The sequence below is a fragment of the Capra hircus genome (genome assembly GCF_001704415.2).
Source record: "Capra hircus breed San Clemente chromosome X unlocalized genomic scaffold, ASM170441v1, whole genome shotgun sequence".
Classification (NCBI taxonomy): domain Eukaryota; kingdom Metazoa; phylum Chordata; class Mammalia; order Artiodactyla; family Bovidae; genus Capra; species Capra hircus.
Window position 1 is genome coordinate 11,345,027 of NW_017189516.1, and position 10,790 is coordinate 11,355,816.

Consider the following 10,790-nt stretch of genomic DNA (forward strand, 5'->3'; position numbering starts at 1 on the left):
AAATCAAGGACCTAATGAATCTGAAACTCAACAATTTAAATTCCTCCAGTTGTCTTGTACTCATTGTATACATTCTGTTGTAAGTGTGTGAGAATACTTGCTACGTAAGAAGTCAACATTAATAACTGCAAACTTCATTTGAATGTTCATCCAGCTTAAGGACAGAGTAAGTGTCTGACTTATTTACTCCCACTGCCTAGCAGATAATGGATGATCAATAAATATTGCTGAATGATGTGAATGAATGAGTGAATGTCTGAGATATCCAGAAAGATGTATCAGGGTTATCAAGGAAGATCCAGCCTCAGAGTAGGCAAGGACTAATCTACCAGGTGAAAAGATAGCAGATAAATAGAACAGTCAGTAATTGATTCAAAAGCAACTTGTTATGGATTCTTAGAGAAAGTGAAAGCTTTTCTTCTAATAAGAGAAATAAGACAAGGATCCTCACTCTCACCAGTTTTATTAAATATAGTATTGGAAGTCTTTGTCAAAGCAATTAGACTAGAAAAAAGAAATAAAAGGTATGCAATGGAAAAAAAGTAAAACTGTCACTATTTGCAGATGACGATGCTATGTATAGAAAATGCTAAAGACTTCATAAAAAACTGTTAGAATTAATAAATGAATTCAGTAAAGTTGCAGGACAGAAAATCAGTACACAGAAATCTGTTGCATTTCTATATACTAATAATAAATTATCAGAAAGAGAATTTAAGGGAAAAAATCCTATTTGCAGTTGCAGCAAGAAGAATAAATTACTTAGGAATAATTTTAACTGGATCTGCATATCAAAAAATATAAGACATTAAAGAAGACACAAATAAATGTAAAGTTATTCCATACTCATGGATTGGAAAACATTATATTGTTAAAATTTCCTTTCTATCCAAAGCAGTGTACAGATTAATGCAATCCTTAACAAAATTCCAATGGCATTTTTTTCCACAGAAATAGAATGAACAATCCCAAAATTTCTATGGAAACATTGAAAACTTGAATAACTGAAGCAACCTTGAGAAAGAAGAACAAAACTGGAGTCATCATGCTCCCTGATTTCAAACTATATGTAGAGCTATAATAAGACAGTATCATATTAGCGTAAAAACAGATGCACAGATCAATGGAACAGCATAGAGAGCTGTTCTATGTTTAGAAATAAACTTGCATATATATGATCAATTAATTTATAACAAAGGAGTCAAGAATATACAGTGGGGAAAGGAGAGTTTCTTCAACAAATGGTGTTGGGATAATTGAACAGGCACATGCAAAAGAATGAAACTGTGCCACTATTTTACACCCTACACAAAAACTAACTCAAAATGGATTAAAGATTTGAGCATAAGACCTAAACTGTGAAACTCCTAAAAGAAAATATATGTGGTAACCTCTTTGTCACAGGTCTTGGTGGTGATTATTTTGAATTTGACATCAAAAGCAAAGACAAAAGCAAAAATAAACACGTAGGATCACATCAAACTAAAAATGTTCTGCATAGCAAAGTAGGCCATCAACAAAACAAAAAGACAACCTACTGAATGGGAGAAAATATTTGCAAATCATATATCTGATAGAGGGCTAATATCTAAAATATATAAAGAACTCATATGACTCAATAGCAAAAAACCAAACCAATTAAAAAATGGGCAGAAGATGTGAATATTTTCCCAAAGAAGACATTGAATGGTCAAGAAGTACATGAAAAGATGCTCTGTATCACTAATCATCAGAAATGCAAATAAAAACCACAGTGACATACCACCTCACACCCTTTAGAATGGGTGTTCTCAAAACGACTAGAAATGACAAATGTTGGTGAGGTTGTAGAGAAAAGAGAGCCCTTGGTGGGAATGTAAATTGGTGCAGCCACTATGGAAAGTAGTATGGAGAGTTCTCAAAAAAATTAAAATAAAACTGCCATATTACCCAGCAATTCCGCTTCTGAGGAAACAAAAAACACTAACTCAAAAAGATGTATGCCACCTTCATGTTCACAGTAGTATTATTTTAAATAGCCAAAATTTGGGAACAACTTAAGTGTTCATCGATGGATGATTGGATAAAAAAATTGTGAAATACACACAAACAATGGAAGATTACTCAGCCTTAAAAAAAGAATGAAATCTTGCCATTTGTGACAACATGGGAAGACCTTGAGGGCGTTGTGCTTAGTAAAATAAGTGAGACAGGAAAAGACAAATACTTTTTTGTGATATTTCTTGCATGTGGAATCTATAAATGCATACATACACCCAAACTCATAGATACAGAGAACAGATTGGTGGTGGCCAGAGGTGGGATTGGGGTAGATGGGAGAAATGGGTGAATTGTTTTTTAGTTTAAATAAACTGAATTTTAAAAACAGCATTTTTGAATTCAAATATATGAGTGTTATGCATGTACATGAAAAGAAAGTATAATAACTTGTTTTGCATATTAATACAGCTTAAGGCTGTATACTGAGAATTTTAAGAGTATATAAAAACACAGATACCTATTCCTTCACAAGGAAACCAACAAAAGACAGATTTAAAAATACAGCAAAGGCTGAAAAGTTAAAAGACCATTTAGAGGGACTTTCCTGGTGGTCCAGTGGTTAAAACTTCACCTTCCAATGCAGAGGATGTGGGTTAAATCCCTGGTCAAGGATCTAAGATCCCATATGCCTCGAGGCCAAAAACCATAAAACAGAAGCATTATTGTAACAAACTCAATAAAGAGTTTTTTTAAAAGACCATTTAGAAACTCTTACAACTCAAAAGGAGTAAAAAACAAATAATCTGATATTAAAATTGGCAGAGGATTTGAATAGATGTTTTTCCAGAAAAGACATTCAAATGGCCAACAGTACATAAGAATATGCTCTACATCACTAACCATCAGGGAAATACAAATCCAAACCAAAATGAGATATCATCTTACCCTTGTCAGGATGATCATTATCAAAAAGACAAGAGATAACAAGTGTTGGTGAGAATGTAGAGAAAAGGGAACCCTTGTGCACTGTTGATGGAAATGTAAATTGGTACAGCCAGTGGAAAACAGTATGGACATTCTTCAAAAAAATTAAAAATATAACCCCATTATGATCCAGCAATTGTATCTTTGGCTATATATCTGAAGGAAATGAAAACACTATCTCAAAGAGATATCTGCATCATCATGTTCTTTGCAGTATTATTACCCACAATGGTCAAGACATGAGAACAATCTAACTATCCATCGTGAGATGAATAAAGATGTGATGCACACATACACAGACAATAAAATATTATTCAGCCATAAAAAAGAGGAAATGGTTGCAAATACCTTGGGATTACGGTGTCAGAGGACATCATAACCTATGTGAAATGCTTCTGCCAATTGAAATGTAATCCTGAGTAAAATACCTTCAATCTACCTACCTGAAAGGTGTGCTTGTTAGCTCAGTGGTATGGACATAAGGAAAGGACATATTTGGAGACAGATGATTACCACACAAAAGCTTGTATGTGAATGTTTATACCAGCATTATTCATAATAGCCCCAAATTGGAAATAACCCAAAGTCCATCAGTTGGTGAAATGAAATATTTATTCAATCATAAAAAGAATGAAGTACTGATACATGCTACAACATGGATGAACCTTGAAAACATCATGCTAAGAGAAAGAAGCCAGTCACAAAAGATCACATATTCTATGATTCCATTTGTATAAAAAGTCCAGAATTGGCAAATCCCTAGAGACAGAAAGTAGATTAGTGGTTGGCAGGGGCTGGGGATGAGAGAATGGGAAGTGACTGCTAATGTGTACTGGGTTTCTTTTGGGGGGTTGCAGAAATATGTTCTAAAATGAGATAGTGATAGTAGTTGCACAACTTTGAGTATACTAAATACAACTGAATTTTACACTTTAAATGGGTTAAATTGATGGTATGTAAATATATCTTAATTTAAAAATGCGTTAGCGCAATAACAACAACCATAGTGGTGGTTACTCAGGCTGCCTGGCTAACATTTGAGTCCTTCAGTCCCTGGCAGTTTGGGCTCAGAGAGGAAATCTGGTAGGGGACAGGACAGGGGGCAGGGCAGGGGGCAGGCCTAAAGGAGTGACTCAGTGAGGCAGTTCAGGGAGGAAGAGTGCAAAGGCTCTGTAGCAAGGAAGGAATTCCTAGTGCCCTCCTCTACCACACACAGCCCTTTGGCTTCTCCCTTTTCCCCCCTTTTGGTTGGCAGCTAATGAATCTCTTCTCCCAGGCTTGTGCTATTGGGCACACTGCTCCTTCAGTCACAGGAAAAGCAGCTTTTGGGTCTCTGGGCAGCCGTACTGGGTCTTGTGCTGATCAAACAGTTTGGTCAGGGCCTTCATATAGAGGGCGTGGTATTTGTCCACCATCTCCTGGCTTGGTTTTTCGATTTTGGGCAGAGGCAGAGGCTCCCCCACTGCCAAGAGAGATGGGAAAAGAGAAGGGTCAAGTGTTACAATCTTTTATTTCTTTAACCTCCTTCTCCTTCCCTGGGCCCAATCCTTTCACATCCCAAGTAAGCTCCCAACTTCTCCCCCTAGGCTGTCCTCTTCTTTGGTGGTGGGGGGTGCGGAGATTGGGAAGACCTGAGGTTGAGGTTGAGGAAAAGCTGAGCTGGCCTAGGGGCTGAGAGCAGGACTCACCCACAGTGACGATAGGCAGTGGGTACGGCAGGAGCCCAGTGGAGCCTTGGTGGAAGCCTCGTCCATAGAAGATGCAAAAATAGAAACCAAGTATCTGGCGGAAGTAGCTCTGGAACTTGTACATAAAGCTGTCCTTATGGAACAGCACCTGATCATACACCTCAGTTTCTCCAAAAGTGTAGGTGGGGACCAGATGAGCCCTGTAGGAAAACCCTGATTTATTTCCCAAACACAGCCCGGGGTGGAGAAACCCCCAGGAAGAACTTTTGTTCCTGGCCAGGCTCCCATCTATTATAAGATCCCTGTGGTGTAAAACATTTCTTCTTGCACCGAATATGGCTCCTGTAGTTAGTATCTCTTTTTCCTGAATTTTTCAAGGCCAATGAGAATACTCTTTCTGGGCCAGGATCACAAGGACAAGATATGGGGGCAGAAATCCACAGGAACCCACACTGCATAAAGAAAAAGCTTCCAGGAGGTGTTCTGAAGGGGAACATCTATTTCTACTAGTAGGAAGCAGAGTAAAAGACGATGGTTTGGCACAGATGTGTATGTATATGTATGAGGTGCCTCTCGCCTGCAGGGACTGTGCATAAGGTGTTCTGTCCTAGGTCTTGAGACTAGAGCAGAGTACAGTTGTTTCCCTCTCATAGGGCCATGGGAATCCACCCTGACAGAGCCCTATGGAGAAAAGCAAGGCTCCTTATGTCTTCCTGTGAGAGTAAGGAGAACAGTCTCTCTTACACAAATCTTTATGAATTACTACCAGCGATCTCTTAGTATTTTGGCATATGTTACCTTTTTTGGTTCCTCACAGCAGAGACAGTGGAAAAACACACCGAGGGGTTATTTTCTTTTTTCTACAGCTCCAGAAGCCCAGGTTCAGGAGGGGGTAGGTCACATAGGTATTCAATGAGTGGCAGGAGCTGGACTAGAACCTAGGTCTCTTTCCTCCCAGCTCAGAGCTCTCTCCATCACATTATACTCCAAACTGACAAACAGGCCACTCAGACAAGGTCCTTAGAAGAAGTACTTCCCCTCTTCTATGAAGCTATTATAGGACAGTTGTCCCTGTGTCCAGTGAACTGGCATGCTGACATTATGGAGCCCCCACAGCTCTAGCCTTGGACTCCTACTTTTTGCGTGCATACTAAGTCACTTCAGTTGTGTCCAACTCTGTGCGACCTATGGACTGTAGCCCACCAGGCTCCTCTGTCCAAGGGATTTTACAGGTGAGAATACTGGAGTGGGTTGCCATTTCCTTCTCCAGGGGATCTTTCTGACCCAGGGATTGAACCCAGGTCTCTTATGTCTCCTGCATTAGCAGGCAGGTTCTTTACCACTAGCTCCACCTGGGAAGTCCCTCCCGCTCTTTACTTCCTCTCTTTATCCTTGATGCAGGAGACTCAGGTTTGATCCCTGGGATGGAAGATCCCCTGAAGGAGAGCATGGCAGCCCACTCCAGTATTCTTGCCTGGAGAATCCCGTGGACAGAAGAGCCTGGCGGGCTACCGTCCATAAGGGTCCCAAAGAGTCGGTCACTAACTGAAGTGGGGCGTCCCTGGTGGCTCAGCAGTAAAGAAACTGCCTGCAATACAGAAGACAATGGTTCAATCTCTGGGTCAGGAAGACCTCCTGGAGAAGGGAATGGCAACTTACTCCAGTATTCTCACCTGTAAAATCCCAGGGACAGAGGAGCCTGGTGGGCCCCAGTCCATAGGGTCACAAAGAGTGAGACACGACTAGAGAAACTTAGCATTCACAGCAGAGTGGCTAACGTTTATCTCTTACTGTGTGCCAGGCACATGGTAGGTGTTTTATGTGGATAAACTCATTTAAACCCCACAATAATCCTATGAAACAGGTACAATTGTTAGTAGCCACATGATGAAAAGGAAAGCAGCAAGGCTCAGAATGGCTTAATAACCTGTCCCAGAATTCACAGTAAGCCATGGGGCCGGAGTTTGACATTAGGGCCCCTGACTCCAGACCCTACATGCATACTCACCATAATGTACTGCTTCTTGCACTTACCATTATCAGATATAGATATCAATGTTGCTAGAGATGATGTGGGCATCATCTATGTCTTAGGTAAGCCCTAGCCAAGCCCCCTGGTAATGAATCTGGATCTCTGGTTGGCTTTCTGGGAACTGCTCCAGCTAGCTCCAGAGGAGTGGATAACCTGTCTCTTTGAAATTCTATAGTCGTCTCTTCCACTCACTAGTAAGTTTTATGAGGCTAAGACTCATGTCTGATTCATCTTGGCATCACCTACCAGGTCATGTTGCTCAGAGGCCACCCACCTGTGCCCAGGGAGGGACACCTACCCATGCTGGAGTGCCATGCGCACAAAGCCCTTGCGCTTCTGGAGGATGAGCCTGGTGGTGTTGGGCACACTCTGCAGGGCCTCTCCCACTCCTCCAACTACAATGCCCACAAGGTTGCCAGTGTCATGGCTCAGCAGGTAGTCAATAGCTGTCTGACTCACGGAGCACACACCTGAGGAGAGCCAAGGAGCAGAGAGAGGAGCAAAAGGATCAAGAGAGGGGAGAATGGCTGAGGGGGAACACCCTCTGCTTGACTCACTGGCTTGTGTGCCCTCCTTTCCCATGGGACCCAGAAGGAGAATCAATGAATGGAACAAAGGGTGTGGAGAAGAGAGGGTTAACACAAGCAAATGCAGCACATTTCACTTTGAGGCAATATTTCCAGTTCACAGGAGGCACTGGGTCAAAACTATAGTAGGAAGGTTTTCAGTGGGAAAAAAACAGAAAGACTTTCTAAATCCCCAACTGTAATTCTACCTTTTTCTTTTCCTGGATTGCCACTAATAGCAACAGCTATTATTTATGGAGCACATACTCTTTGGCAGGTGCTATCTTGGGTGTTTTAGTTGTATTGTCTCATTTAATCATCACGCCACATCTGAGGTCAGACTATTATCATCAGCACCACTTTACAAATGAGGAAACAGACCAATGGAGCTTCAGTGGCTTGCCAAAACCACACAGTAAGTGGCATAGCCAGGATTCGACCCCAGGCAGTTTGCTCTACAACATATGCTTTTTAACTACTGTAATATGATGGCAGGAGGCTGAGAAGGAGGGGTGGGGCTTAAAAAGGTGTATTTCCAAGTGGGGAGATGAGCCAGAAACTCTAGTAAGTATGGTCAGAAGCACCTTTGGCCATGAGGTAGTCCCTAATAAAGGGGATCTTGAAGAACCAGGACAGCGTGGCCAGATGGGGAGTGATGCCTGGAAAGATCTTCGAGAAGCCTGTGGCCTCAGTGCAGAAGTTACAGAAGGCGCCAAAGGTCAAGAGGCCGTGGGGGTGAACTCCCATGAGATAGTTGTGCTCAGGTGATAGATCTTTAGTCTTCAGGATCTGCAGCCACAGAGAGAAATGCAAAGGTGACGAAATGAGATCACATGAGAAAGCAAGGGTGAAGATGCCTTAGAGGGTTCAGGGAGCTCTCTAAAGCAAAACTTTTTAACAGAGAGGCCAGGAGTGGCATTGAGGGGGTCAAGATATCTGACTCCTTGCCCTCTGGGAGACCAGTAGGATCGGGGGCACCTACAACTGCTGGGCTCCTTGCCTGTGGCCGGAAAGCAGTCTCCGCCCTTTAGGCATGGGATAATTTTCTGTGAATGCTGTCATATGAAAAAGGTTGGCAAAAATCTTGACAGTATCTCTTATCTACTCCAAAGAGTGCACAGAGGAGCAGCATAGTAGTACATTTCTACAACCTCTTCCTGGTATTTTCTCCCCCATCTCCCTACCAGTGCTAGTTTACTGAGCTTTGAAAACCAGCTTAGACATCACTTTGTTTATGAAGCCTTTCCTTACACCTCATCTGAACTACTTATGTACCTTGTACCAAACCATGAATATGTACTCATCTGTCCTCCCCATTGGATGTGAACTTTTTTAATGGCCGAGGACTGCATCCTACTCACTTCTCTTTACCCCAAACTATGTGGTACAGAGTAGGTTTTCAATCAGTGTTTGTTAAACTGATCTGAACTGTACTTGTGATTCTGCCTGCATCATCTGGTAGGTCATGCCTACCAGGACATTCAAAGTATATTAGCAGTGTAGCAAATGCCCTGTAGCAATGTTGGACCCTGAAGTCTATCTAGCGTGCACTGAGACTTCTCTGAGATGCTCACTTTCCTTATGGACAGCCCTAGTCATTTAGCATCAGTGCCTAGTATTTGGGGAACTGTGAGGGATGCTGGGGAAGAGACACTTACGGAAATGGGAAAATAGTCCCTGATGTGGGTCCAGGCACACCAGTTCCTTACCCAGGCCGATCGCCTGCCACCTGAGATAGAAATGTCAGTAGGGGATGTGTCTATAGGATGTGTGCCAAGCCCAGCCCTCTCACTCACCCAGCACTTCGAGAGCAGCCTGGAAGGACTATGGCTCTGCTAAGGAAGTGGAAAAGTTAGAGACCCCAGGATGGTCCTGGCTGGCCCAGCCCCTCTCTGAGAGGAGCCAGCTCCTGGCTCCGAGAACTTGTATGAGAGTCCTGTGGCATGGTAAGTGGAACTCCTTTGTTACAGGTTGAGATGGAACATTCCTAAATCCTGTTATTTCTAGGTCCATGAGTCTTACCTTGCTCTGGGGTCTTCCAGTCCAGGAGAAACCAGGTAAAGTAAAGGGCTGGTAGTGGCCACCAGGATGTAAACAGTAGGTAAATGGCCAATGGCTGCAAGATCCAAACTGATGAGGGAGCAGATCAGACCAAATTTGTGCTGCCAGCAGAACTTGACCATGTCCAGCTCTGTTAAGAGCCCTCCAAACTCTCCAAGCCCCTGGTCCTGGCCTTCTGCACAATCCAGCTCCTGCCTGTCCATCAGCCACATCCACCTGTCCTTCAAACTTTCCCTCTTTCATCTACCGTACACACCAGCCCTATTTCTTTGTTTACCTCTCATCTCTGTCCACCTGCCTGCTCACTGTCCCCCTACACCTGCTCCCTGCCTGCTACCAGCTTTTCACCCACTGCTTCCATTAATACACAGTCTTTCCCCTCGTCTCCTATTTCCTTCCCTATTCCTCACCCTTGAATGCTTGTTAAACCACTAGCTCACCCTCCCTTGCCCATATAGTGTCGATATCTCTCCATACTCCTTGCATACAGCATCTGCAGCCCTCTATTCTTGCCCGTTCACCATTCCTTCCATTATCTCTGTCTCCCCTTCCACTCCAACCATGCTACTAACACTCCCCTCCCAGAATGGAAAATCCAAGGGTTCAAACACAGGTTATACTTCTCTGTCTTTAATGCTAATGCTTCTGCTCCACTCCCCATGCTACCTTGAGATTACGGATGTATCATTTTATTCCATGGGCCTCATTTTTCCTCTCCAGATAGTGAGGGTTAGGGAGGGGCTGAAATTAGCTAGATCTGCTCAGAAGTATCATGACTCTGTTCTACCTCCCCCGACCTGTCTTTACTGCCTGCAAGGTTCTATCTTTTCCTTCTCAGGGTACTTAGGGAGCTCAAGACTCCTTGACCAGAGATGAGACTTCCCATGAGCATAAAAATTGCCCCAGATCTGGTCCTGGCCTCTGATTATGGCTTCTTGTCATGCTCTCTTGGATCAGTACTCACATATGCCAAGGTAGCTCAGGGGCCAGTGCAGAAGTAGCAGACTCTGGAAGTGCTTAGGCTGCTTGAAACAAGGCATTGTGCCTAGGAGCCTGAAGGAAATGAAGATCCCAGAATGGTGTTCCAACCCAAGGTGCCACTAGCCTCTGGAAGCTCGCTCAGTAGCGAACATATATGATTATGAGGATTTTCACCTGCCCTATCCGTTCTTTGTCCTGCCCCACACCTACCACCCACTGAAGGGGGCAGGCCTTGGAGTATAAGGACAGTCTTAACAGATGTGAGCCCTGGGCCCTTCCCATTTGCCGTTTGATTCTTTTTCCTGGGATTATTAGGACATCAGGATGGAGAAAAGGTGAGAAGGGCTGTTATCCAGTCCTAGTGACCCAAAGGTCCAGAGAAGGGAAACACCCCTTATATCACAGGTTACTCTGAGATTGTAGGTATTGTGACCTCAGAGACATGGCTAGTGGGAAGGGAGCACTGCGGGTTTGTGGAGTTGGGGAACATCTAGAGCT

General features: G+C 43.3%; 1 protein-coding gene across 1 annotated transcript; it reads right to left on the reverse strand.

The window, feature by feature from the left end:
* Positions 1-3,631: 3,631 nt before the first annotated feature.
* Positions 3,632-10,451, reverse strand: AWAT1 (acyl-CoA wax alcohol acyltransferase 1). The gene is made up of 7 exons (XM_005700705.3): positions 10,276-10,451; positions 9,273-9,380; positions 8,909-8,979; positions 7,835-8,039; positions 6,983-7,154; positions 4,653-4,852; positions 3,632-4,426 (listed from the first exon to the last, which is right to left on the reverse strand). The coding sequence occupies exons 1-7, from the start codon at positions 10,349-10,351 to the stop codon at positions 4,272-4,274; spliced, it is 987 nt and encodes a 328-aa protein (XP_005700762.1). The 5' UTR covers positions 10,352-10,451; the 3' UTR covers positions 3,632-4,271.
* Positions 10,452-10,790: the final 339 nt, after the last annotated feature.

Excerpts from the sequence above, each read along its gene's own strand:
- AWAT1 (XM_005700705.3), bottom strand. The coding sequence starts at position 10,351 with ATGCCTTGTTTCAAGCAGCCTAAGCACTTCCAGAGTCTGCTACTTCTG. Across the intron at positions 9,381-10,275 it reads CCTGAGCTACCTTGGCATAT|TTTGGATCTTGCAGCCATTG; the intron begins GTGAGTACTGAT and ends CTCCCTCATCAG. Across the intron at positions 8,980-9,272 it reads CTGGAAGACCCCAGAGCAAG|GTGGCAGGCGATCGGCCTGG; the intron begins GTAAGACTCATG and ends TTTCTATCTCAG.